The following is a 12797-nucleotide window of genomic DNA, read 5'->3' on the forward strand; positions in this document are numbered from 1 at the left end:
TGATTATTCAAAATAGTACCTATTGTATGTGTTTAATAACAATAATTGGTTTTTTTTATTATTATTAAAAACGCTAATTTCGAAGAAAACACGTAATTTTAATTATTTAATTATTTAATTGAATGTCATTATACCTTTAAATCCAATTCAGAACAGAACACTAAAAAAAGGTCAGCAATTTAATTCACATGGCTCAACTAGTCATATAAAGTATGTGGATACTCCCTAAATAGCAGGTAATTCCAGTGAACAGTTTTGCCTATTTCAGTGAGACAAATATTATTGGCATTCTAGAGAATACTGTGCATCCAACTTTGTTGCAAATGTTTGAAGAGGGTAATTTTATGTTCAATAAGCCTGCAAAAAGCATAACTCACTCCCTATAAAAGGATAAGCTCTTCTGGGGCTTGCCTTTAACTAAATCTTAAACATCGATTGAACAAGGAACGTGCAAATTCAGGTATTTGCACTAGTTTAGACTCAAGAGCGTCGGTAAAGGAGTCCTGGCTTGCAGATGGTGTCCCAGTTGATCTGAAGAAGTGCATGCCAGTAATTTCCCCCACAACAGTTTCAATAAAGCATGGCTTGCAGAGTAGTATTACCATGCTGGAACAGAAAAAGGCCTTTCTGCTTTAGCAATATTGAAAGCATAGACTTTTCTAGTATTACAGTATGCTGCAGCATTAAAATTTGTCTTGACAGAAGTAGGCGAACCTGTTAATAATAAGGGGGTGTGCATAATTGTGGCCACATACACATGTGGCTCAGAACTCCCAGGATGACGGCTGAAAAATAATGGTGTTTAGCTGCTTTCCAATGGCAGAGTTTGGACATCTCCTTCTGTTTGCTGGGACCGAACACTTGAGAAAAAGCTATTTCAGTAATTCCAAACCCTGAATTTCTTACAAAAGCCAAGCCAAAACCTTCAAAATCTTAATCTAATTGTAAATATATGAATCACTATATAGAGATGTAGGATTTGTAATTCATTGAAATGAAAAAAACTAAATAAAGGTCTCCAAACAACTCAACTTTTTTTTTTAACTAATAAACATTAAAAGGCATCCAGCATTGTAACTAATACAATGTTTTTAAAAAAGTAATAATATTTTGAAGTTGTAAATAAAACATCACTGGCGTATTTACAAAGAAAATAGTATTTTAGTTTCCTTACTTCAAAACTGCATGCTTAATTCAATGTGTTTCTTGGCATTATTTTAAAACTGTTTAGTTGTAGTAATGTGCTAAACTGAATTTTACCTTATTTAAACAATAGTCAATGAAATGCATATTAGAAGGATGACAGAAATGATTAATAATTGTCATTATTTACAGATTTACTTAAAGTCTTTTTTAATACAGAACTATGGGACATTAGCTACTGTAAAAGATGCATAAAACATTACCACAAACTCCTCATTTAGAATCTGTTAGAACCTCAGTCAATGTGAAAACTTTAAAATATAGGCACAAAACATTTAAGCGCAGATTTCATGTTGAAACCTGTAGTCGAATAGAGTAAGAAAACTTACAGCAATGGCAAATGGATTATGCAATTGAATTAAGAGAAAAGCCTGCTAATTTTGGAGAAATGGGAGTAAATTGTGACATTCTAACATTCGGGACTATTTAAAAAGAGAAAAATATAGATTTTCCAACCATTTTGGGCAACACTTGCCCCAAAGCAGAAAGGTGGAAAGTATGGGAATAAGGTGAATTAAAATCAACTGACTGGTCAAATGTTATTCTGAGGAGGAACAGCCTTCATCATAATGCAATTTGAGATTAAATTAGGTCATGTGAATTCAAACATCACGAGTGTGACAAACAACCCACGCATAAAACGCTCTGCAATGGTGTTCTTACGTTCCACATTTCTCGAGTAGTTCATCTAAACACGTTTCCATGCCTTCAGAGGAAAAGTTTGACCTTTCAAGAAAGTAGGATAATTCTAACTTCTAAAACAACTTTTGGATTATTACACAACTTTAAAAAGATAGTTCAACATTTTGTGCCCCCTCTAGTCATTTTGAAACCATGAGTTTCGCAAACAGTAAAGGTGTATGATGTATTTTTTTTTATACAGCAAATGTAGACACTTACCAAAGGCTGTCAAGCTCCAAAAAGGACAAAACAGTGGCATAACAAGCTCAGATTGCACACATCCAAACCTGCTACAGTCACAAAGAACATGATGAGAAACAATGGTGAGTGACGTCATGATGTATCAGGTTCATATTGACATTGATGCATTTACACACAGATACATTGCATCTCATGGTATTTCATTTATTAGTTAATGCATTCCCTTAAAACACATGAGGTGGGTAACTATAATAGCAGGATGTTCCTGTTTAAGTGAACTATTACTCGTTTAACAGCAAACAGAATTGTTCTATTCAGCATTGTAATGGGTTGTAAAACAAAATTTGTTAAAAGCTTCTTATTTGCCATTTCCGCTGCACCAAACAAAAATACAACTATTTGGAATGCCTGGGCTCCAAATAACAAGATTGACTCCAAAACAAGACAGCTCACCCTCAACCTTTCACACAATTTTATTTTATGAAGAAAATCATCAACATAAAGACATTATCAACTACTGGGCCTAAAGATCAAGATAACACAAAACAGGAAATAAATGCATCTAGGGCAGATGAAATGTTCCTGTTAGCTCATTTGCCGGTGCACAGATTCTGCGGATCAGTTTAGGGTCATACATTGGAGAGAGAAACTCATGTCGGTGGACTCTGAGCCCCCTGAAACCAAAGTTGTTGAACCCAAATCTCACAGGAAGCTTGAATCACTCCGCATAGAGCAGGAAGTGACAGTTCTACAAGCTGTTCAATAACCTTTTGACTTTAGTTTTAGTTCTTACACAATACATAAACAAGCAAACTACTGTAAGCAGGATTATTAAGGTTAACTAAAACCATTAAAAAAAAGGTACTTAAAATAAAATTAATCTTAACTGAAAATAAATATTTTTGAAATGTATTTCATTTCAGATACAGGAGTAGGGGTGGGCAATATGACCAAAATGTTATATCACAATATGAGTAATTTTATTTCACAGTAACGATATATATCATGGAAGTTATTTTTGCTTTAAATAAGGCCTTTTTCATATCAAATTTTTGACACCATTGAAATGTCATTGTCATTGAAGTGTCAATATCACAATATATATATATATATATATATATATATATATATTTCTTATTATTAAAGTTACAAAAGTCATGTATAAGAGCAGTGCGAGATTTTCTCTCTTTTGTTGTTTGATTAACATGAATGACAGGCAGCAGGAATATTAGACTGCTGTCACTTTAAGAGCTGCCCAGATCCAATATACCATTACACGATTTCTTTCTCAGCTGTTTGCTTACACGTAAGACCTAAATTACTGTGTTTAAGAAGATACTTGCAAAGACAGACATTCTGACATATACAAGTGTGTGTATTTAACCTGACAGCGTCTCTCCGACAGCGCACACATATAGCAAAATGAGTTCTCTTAAATGAGTGTTTCCTAAAATAAATGATTAATTGTGGGAGCAAAACTGAAAAGTATGTGAGAAAAGAGCTTATCATCCAGCAGACAAAAAACAACACCACCACATATTTGTGACCTGACCAGTACTGGATACAGTAATTGTTTGTGGGAAACTTCTAGATATAGTTTTAATGTGTCATTGTTCATTTAAATTGAATAATTTGTTGTTGTTGAGTAATAACAACAAATTATCTTTGTTTTTGTTCCTTTATAAAAGAAATGGATGGTAACAGCAACAGCCAATTATTGAGCCAAGAAAGATCTCCAAACTCATGACAAACATGAACGCTAATTCAATCAAAAGCCCTGAAACACTGCAGCTTCTGTGGAGATTCTCATACGAAGTTAACAGGATCAGTTAATTTGAGTCACAGTTCAGCTAACCAAAACCAGCTGATGTTTTCTTCAGACATGATACAGTTTAAAGGCCCTGGAAACAGGATCAAATGATGCCTGGGAATAACCTACAGACATGTAAGTGAGAGTTTGTCTGTCTGTTCATCTACACTTGTTTTGCAACCAATTTGTGTCACTAATCACAGATTCAACTACTCATGTTTAACAGTACGTTATATTTTCATTTGTAGATATAATGGGGAAATGGAATGGAGATTTCCCAGTTTGCAGGATGTTTGATTACATAATTGTGTGTTGTGGTTACTTTAATCATAAGTGAATTACAAGTATCTAATTTGGTGTAATTTAATGCAAACAAACTTACAATAGGGCCGAGAGCCAGAGGACATTTAAGAAAAAAGCATGTATATTTATGTATGTATGTTTTTATGTATGTATGTATTCATTCATTCATTTTTTAGTGGGACCAATGTGGTAACCTGAAAGGGTTAAGTTGCTACTTTCATTTTTCTAATATTCATTTTTCAGATGATTAAGAAATCAGGTGATCAATTAAAAAAATAGTACTTCCTAAGATGAGTAGCATAACAATATTGTATATAGTATACCCAAGTTTTGTAACATTTAAACTGGTTTTATGGGAAAAAAAAAACATGTATATGACCACCTCAACCTGATTAAAAAGAGATTACTCCAACAGAAACACATTTTTGTGTCAGATCAGTCAGAAATACATCATTAATGTAGCTTACATTTCCCTTTTACACTTGTGCTAGTTTTCGGCATGTAGAATTTGTAATTCATATTAAATCTGCATTACCTTATATACAACAACTGTCATTTCAATTTTGTTTCAAAATAAATGAAAGTAAAAACAAAATATAAATAGTAGTTTTTTGTTTTTTTTCTAAAGCTGACGAGCAAATCTTTATATGTGAGTGTAAAAGTGTAAAAAGGTTTGGTTTCCTCGTCATCTCCACACACATCGGAAACAATAAACCATTCACAAAACCTAGTCTTTACAGAAGCAGCTGCACATGATGATTAGGACGGAAAGTTGTAAACACTTTGTGAGCTACCTAATTAACTTATCCTTTCTAATATGTCAAAGTCCCAGATTCACTGTGTTCCATTTTCTGCATATGAGATGAACTAAGAATTAAGTAATTAAAACTATTCCAACATTTTAAAGAAAACCTTCTCGCCTTCATGATAGATCATGAACTCTCCTGACATCAAGTCCAAGGGGTTTTATCCCATTGCTTATCTTTTTCCCTAAATTGATTTAATATCCTAATTTTTTAAGTTTACTGTGTTGAACATGCAATATTTCTCACATTGCAGACCCTGCAGGTAGAACTTCAGACGGAAGGATGTAAGTCAGTTAGATGCATAAACAAATTGAGCATACAATGAAAACACTTTTAAACAAGAGTTATGTCTTAGCCTGAACAGTTTAAAGTCATATATATAGTGTACAAAATCAACAACCTTATATAAAACTGCACCAACAACATCTATATCAGAAAAAAAAAATCATATCTTGAAAGAAGCTTGAAGCTTTAGATAGACTGAATACTTGATTTAAATAGATAAAAATCAGAATTTTTAAATGGTTCTGTTATTTCCTTGTATGGCTTCAGATAAAGAATTAGCAGGTTTTTTTTTTTATTTTGTTTTGTCAAAAACAGAATGCATTCTCAGACATTGAACAACATCTAAAACCAGTGTATGGACCTGAATAAATATTTTGATCGCTGTCATCTGACTGCACTAGAGGTAATTATATTTAAATTATGGTGTTTCTTTGCATGTTTTAATTACTGTCAGTAGTTGCTTCGTGTGATTTCTAACGGTTGCATTTAATAAGCTTGATATGCATGCTATCAGATGTAAACATCAACAGCAAAATTAATATTTAAATAATTACTATGACATTAACAAGCAATACTGTACATACAGTAATACTGTACATTATAAGTGGTACGACAGTAAGTACAAGTGAAAAGGAAAAGTATCTCGATTCTTGATTTAAGATTTCCAAAGTGATTGGGTTCTAGGTTAAGATGTTTCTATATTACAGGCCCTGATGGACAAATAATGTGACATTAAAAGGTTAAAATTTCACTTTGGATGCAATTACTACTAAAATGTTCATCAACCACAAAGAAAAGTACCTACTTACATTTTCATAAAACTACTATATAAACAAAAAGAACATAAAGATCACATGGATTAGACCACAAGCATACAGTGTGGAGGCATTGGTAAACTAAGCTATACACATACAATTATACAATGTACTGTATGATCAGCCTGTATGACTGTAGTATACACGACTGCCGTAGTTTAGTTGACATTGGTTTGCATTGGTTTTAGGCCTACAGCTATGATGCAATCACAAACTGAACAGAAAGCAAAAATCCCTGAGACCCTGAAAGAAAGGAAGGAACCACGGTATAAAGAGGAAACCCAGACTCTTCTGGTCAGCCTAAATTTATAAAAAGCACAGGAAACAGAAAGAAACAGCAATGCTCAAATAAGTGTTCACAAAAATATAGAGTAAAGAGAGCAAAGAGATTTCACACTTCAGTGAAGTTAAGGCCACAAGGGTCTGAGAATCATTCATTATTTATGTTCTACTGCCATCATGTGGTGTGTGCATGAACCAAATCACCAATTGCTTCTAAGATTACACAGATAAACATCTGATTGTAAAATCATCTTGTGTAAAGTATGTTATCAGGTATGTGCACACACCGCAGAATTGTGTTGCTTAGTATGGCTATCATGTTTTGCAGAAAATGTGCTATTTCACTTCTGCTTTGGACATGATAACTGTGACTCATCTAGTTTTCTGTTGGTTCTAGAAGTAGTTTTATAACAAACGTAAAACCAATCAATAGAGTTAGAACACCTTATGACACAATTATGAGCCTTAACACATTATAATTCTGCCAGACATTGATAATTACTGAACTTTAAAATGGCTAGCAATATACACTTTGGAAATGGCTTGTATTTTGACCAATTTCTCTAAAATTCCTTGTCATGTGAACAGAATGGCTGATGTATCTAAGTTATGATTTAACCAGTCCTATAGATCCGCTCTAAAAAGCCAATTGTTCAAAGAATAATAGATCAATATGCCTATACCCACATACCTCAGAGGACAACTGGTTTGGGTTTCTTGTTACCAGAGAATCTGTCAAAATATTTAGAATTAAGGAGTATATTAAGAACCTATGAATTATTTGTCTCATAGATTGTCAGTCATGGGTTAAAGAAAACAACAAAGCAGCATCATTTGCTGGGTTTTTGGAAAGAGGCTGTAGGTTTTTATTTTTTTAAATTAGCACTGACAAGTTAGGCTCCAGCACTGCCACAGTTATAAACTGATTATTTTTTCAACTGCCTTGATAAAAATAGAAGTGATAGATTTTGCACTACAGAATCATCCACAGGATCTGCGATGTGACCTGCAACGTGTGAGGTGGAAATGTTAAATGATGGGAAGGGATTTTAAACATCAGTGTTATGATAATAATTGGAGGAAGGTGTATATTTATGTATAATAAGGGGGAAAAATTACTATGTTAAGTTTTTTCTAGATTCCAAATGTGACATCAATAAAACTGTACTATTACTATGTTTGCAAGGTTACTCTTTATTTTAAACGCAAGAGAGTTCGTTTTGCATTTATCGGAAACTCCCAGCAGTTAAAGTCATTCTGTCATTTGCCTGCAACGTTATTTCCGGCGACGACGTGACCGGAGAGGTGATGCGCGAGGCGTTAGGAAACGACAGAAGTTCGCCTTTATAGCGTTTGCACTGAACGAGGTGACATGAAATAAGGTAACATGACAGTTTATGTATCATATTAACTTATTTGAATCCAATGCATATGTAAAGTTTGTCTCGAAGTTGTTTAGCGAAACGTCAAATCAAACGCTTAAGTTACTCCTGCGTTCGCCTGAACGAGGAAATAAATTACAGCATGATTGAAAACTCTCTTTAAGAATTGTTCTTCTGTTTTATTCAAATTAGACTAAATTATGATGATTTCTAGACTTTTTTTATTATTATTTCTTAAGGAAGTGAAAATGAAGATGCTCATGCAGTTTTTTTTTTCTTCTTCACCTAAATCGAGAAACTGAATAATTGTTCACAATATCAAACTGGGATACAGTCACCGTTTATTTCTGTGATTGAACTTGCACACATTATAACGTTTTTTATATGTACCTTGTGCACCGATGTAATGCATCAATGATGACTTTACATCCGGGAAAAGACTAGATGATCTTAGATCAGTTGCACTTGTGTTGCTGTTGCTCGTGAATGAGACAATAATGCGTTTACTCCATTCAATTCAATTCAAGTTTATTTGTATAGCGCTTTTTACGATACAAATCATTTCAAAGCAACTTTATAGAAAATTAAGTTTCTACAATATTTAGTAGTAGCTTATAAGTGGTGATCAGTTTATGTGCATATGACAGGAATTTTCAGAAAAATTAATACAAGACTTGGTCAACCAGATGATGAACATTATTAACAGCAATTATAATGTGATTGCATAGTAAATAGGCTAGCGATATTTGTTAGTTCTGTATGTTGTTTCAGGGTTACTCCAGGACTTTAGATATAATGCACTTAATCATTTGCTTTTATTGCTTCATGGTGTTCAACCGAGGACTTAAGGAAAGTCCCCAACCTTTTTATATGTTGGTGACCATATGGGGTGGGATTTGTGCAGCATCATTCACAGTTGCCATTGTGGTGACCAACTAAATGATAGATAGATACTTCTGCTCTAATATTTAATTCAGGCTAGTATCATGGCGAATGGTACTGGAAACCATCAGTGAGAGGTTTTCAGGTCTATATTGCGAACAGTGTCTGATTGTACATTGATTGTATTTGTCTGCATGATGCAGTAAAGATCTCAAAGCCTGTCATGTGTGTATTCAAACTGAATTTCCCTCTGGTTTAATCTTAATTTCCCAGGAAAGATGAGAGACAGGCTGGTTGAACTGGGAGGTGTTCCCACCAAAGAGCACGGAGAGGAAGACCAAGTAGACAGCGGAGAGGATGTGGACAGCGGTGAATTTGAACAGCATGCCGTGGTGTTCGAGGGCGAGGACGTCATGGAGGAGGTTTTAAGAGAAGCCCAGTCCATCCAGAAAGAAATCACCCAACTCCGTGTGGAGGTGAAAAAACTGGGCAAGCAGAACACGCGCTTTCTCACCTCCGTCCGACGCATGAGCAGCATCAAACGTGACTCGAACTCGATCGCACGCAACATCAAAACTAAAGGGGAGAAACTGTATGCTCGGATACAGAAGATGGATAAACTTTGTAAAGAGTTGGAGGAGAAACACGGAGCTCATTCGGCTTTGACGCGCATGGTACGCGGCCAGTTCATCTCTATAACGGGTTCTTTTCATGAAGCCATGAATGAGTACAACTGTGCCGAAATGGTGCAGAGGGACAACTGCAAGACTCGCATCCAAAGGCAAGCAGAGATCATGGGTAAAGAAGTGACTGGAGATCAAATCGAAGAAATGATCGAGACGGGCAAGTGGAATGTCTTCTCTGACGACTTGCTCACAGATGGGCGCACCGCTCGCTCCGCGCTCAACGAGATCGAGAATCGCCATAAGGAGCTTTTGGAGTTAGAGAGTCGCATCAGAGACATCCATGATCTGTTTTTCCAGCTGGCCTTACTGGTGGAGGAACAAGGACTCATGGTGAACAACATTGAGGCCAATGTACATGCCACCCAAGACTTTGTGGCCAAAGCCGCAGCTAAGATAGGGGAAGCTGTCAGATATCAGAAGAAAAACCCTTGTCGACAGCTCTTCTGTTGCTGTTTTCCATGTTGCAATAAATGAACTAAGTGTTGCTGCCTTCAATTTCACATAAGCCGTAGCATATTAAACAAACGGCAGTCTTGCATGCTAGTGTTAACCATGTCATGTGATGTGCTCTGAAGAGACCAACCAATGCCCAGTGCCTGCGCTTGATGGTTGTTATTGTGAAAAAATACTGTGTCTGCTTGGAAACCACAGGAGCTGCAATGCAAGAGAGCTGAAGTGATACTGCAATCTCACTGCTAGAAAGTCGCAGGACATTGACTTGATGTGTAAAAGATATTAAAAAGGAAACTGCAAGTAAAAAGTGTTTTACGCCCATGTACAGTGCACAAGCAGATATTATACAGAAACATGTTTTACTGATGACTCTACTGCTTTAAGGTACATTTGTGTATGTATGGTTTGTTGCATTAATTTAATAAATATTTTTTATCTTTTAATGCATTTACTTTTGGTTGATCACCATATCGTGCATGTAGTGTTCCTCATAGGAAATTTGTGAAATACATCAGTGAAGGTTTCCCAATTTTGAACGTTACTTCTGCAATAAAAAAATATTGTGTAAAAGTGGTTTGCATACAAAACCCTACAGTCTTATTTATTTGAACAGAAACGGAGAACTGTTTTTCCTTTCGGTACATTCTTGCATTTTCATCATAAACCGTGTGAGAAATCGATGTCTTTTGAGAAACACTTTTACATGAAAAGGTTTTAAGTCAAGAATAATGCATTTAAATCTCTTTCAGGTTTTCCAGGAGGGGTTTGAACCCACAACAATGTTTGGATCAAGTCCAACACCTTTACCACTCACCAGCCGTCTGGGTGTCTGGATGGTTTCCCCCATGGGGTTAATGCATTAACCGAGCATAATAAATTACTAAGCTGCTTAGTCTCTTTTTTATCTGTTTGCTGCATATCTACAATTTCTCCTCAAGTGAAACATGTAGATAGTATTGCTGTCAAATGATTAATTGCATCCAAAAGAAAAGTTTTTGTTCACATAATATATGTATGTGAACTGTGTATATTTATTATGTGAATATGTAAATACACACATACAGTAAATATTTTGAAAATATTTACATGTATTTATATATTTATATTCTTATATTTAAACATAACATATTTATCTTAAATATATACATGCATGTGTTGATATTTATATATAAGTAATAAATATACACAGTATACACACATATTATGTGAACAAAAACCTTTATTTTGGATGTGATTATAATATAGTATATAATAAATAGAGTTTAAATGTTAGAAAGTCCTAACAGAAGAGGGGTTTGAACCCATGTGGATATTTGTCCATGGGATCTCGAGTTCAATACCTTTACAGCTCAGCCATCCTGGTTATTGTCAGGGTCAGTTGGCCTCCAATTGTTTTTAATAACCACATCTACCAAAACAGATCCTTATTTAAAAATAAAATGCCTTTCTTCGAACTAGGTAGTTATGATGTGTGTCTTTCAGAGTGGTTTCTAGTGGTGTATTTGGGGTCAAAAGTTTTACATTCTTGTCTTGAGGCTTTTTGATATTTCTAAAAAAGAATTAAGAGCACAATTAGGAAGTTTAAACTATAATAATACTCCGTTTGAAAATGTATAATTATATGCATTTGCATTTGGTTGATTTTCACAGCAAGAAGTGTAAAGTGGGTTTAGACTGTTTAAGGAGCTGTATTATGTATTAACTAAGTGTGTCCCACCAGAGTTGTGGCTTTTGGGTCAGTCATTGCCTATGGTTAGAGAGTTGGATTTGTAACCCAAAGGTTGTGAGTAAATTTGTTGTTCAGATCAATACATTTTAAATTTTCTCTGTTTAGACTGTTATGTGGCCATCAGTCCAAAGTCTGTTAAAAGAAAATACTTTAATCTTTTCTTCTGTGGATTTTGCATGTTATGTGATGAGGCCTACAAGATATTGTAATTCACTTTGTAACTACAGTTGGCTCTGCATCCATGTATGAGAGGCCAATAGCGCTAATGCACATGTATTTATGAATGCCTTCGTCCCGTATAATGAGCAAGTTACAAATGCACGGAATAAGAAAAATATAAAATTTAGATATTATTTACACTATTTTAGAGCCCTCTATTGACAGTCACATTCACAACAGTGGAAAAGTGTTGCCGTGTTATACCACTTGATGTCAGCATTGTATTTTTTTTGTCTCAAGAGAGTCACGTGTTACACGAAACTCAAGTAACTGGACTACATATTGTAAGCAACTGAATAAATTATAATTGGTGTAAGATATGGCAATAACTTAACTGTTGGTATGTAAACAGACATGCTCTAGTAGATTTTGATAATAAAACACGTTTGAAGTGTTCTCTCTTCAAAAATGTGTAATTATTTAGCTAAACTAATTATTGCAAAAAGCTGGGAACAATTATTTTGGCATTTTAGTGGAATTGATATTATAATCTTGTTATTTTAGTTTGTTTCAGGATTACTTCTCAGAAACCTGATCAATGACAGCCATGCCTGTAAACATGATACAAATGCATTTCAAACACTTGTGTCCATTGGATATTAAAGCTGCAGTAGGTAACTTTTGTAAAAATATATTTTTTACATATTTGTTAAACCTGCCATTATGTCCTGACAGTAGAATATGAAACAGATAATCTGTGAAAAAAATCAAGCTCCTCTGGCTCCTCCCAGTGTCCTATTGCCATTTGCAGAAACTCCATCGCTCCTGGTAAGAAACAAACAATCAGAGCTGCGGCCCGTAACTTTGTTTGTGTTCAAAATGTAGAAAATTGTATATAATAAGCGAGTACAACATGAATCCATTTTCCAAACCGTGTTTTCGTCTTGTCCTGAATCACTAGGGTGCACCTATAATAAGTGTTTATATTCGGACTATTTTAGATTGCTTCGGGGGTACCGCGGCGGAGTAACCCAGTACCTTTGTGATTCTTCATAGACATAAACAAAGAGAAGTAGTTCCGGCTACGATGTTCTTCCGCAAGACGCAAGCAGTTCTGTTT

At 34.9% G+C, this 12797-nt stretch overlaps 1 protein-coding gene across 1 annotated transcript; it reads left to right on the forward strand.

Annotated features, from left to right (window-relative positions):
- Positions 1 to 7612: 7612 nt before the first annotated feature.
- On the forward strand, positions 7613 to 10232 carry LOC128031341 (syntaxin-11). The gene is made up of 2 exons (XM_052619531.1): positions 7613 to 7768; positions 8924 to 10232. Exon 2 carries the CDS (start codon positions 8929 to 8931, stop codon positions 9808 to 9810), a length of 882 nt encoding a protein of 293 aa, XP_052475491.1. The 5' UTR covers positions 7613 to 7768; positions 8924 to 8928; the 3' UTR covers positions 9811 to 10232.
- The last annotated feature ends 2565 nt before the right edge of the window (positions 10233 to 12797 follow it).

Source organism: Carassius gibelio, chromosome A17, assembly GCF_023724105.1.
Source record: "Carassius gibelio isolate Cgi1373 ecotype wild population from Czech Republic chromosome A17, carGib1.2-hapl.c, whole genome shotgun sequence".
NCBI classification, from domain to species: Eukaryota; Metazoa; Chordata; class Actinopteri; order Cypriniformes; family Cyprinidae; genus Carassius; species Carassius gibelio.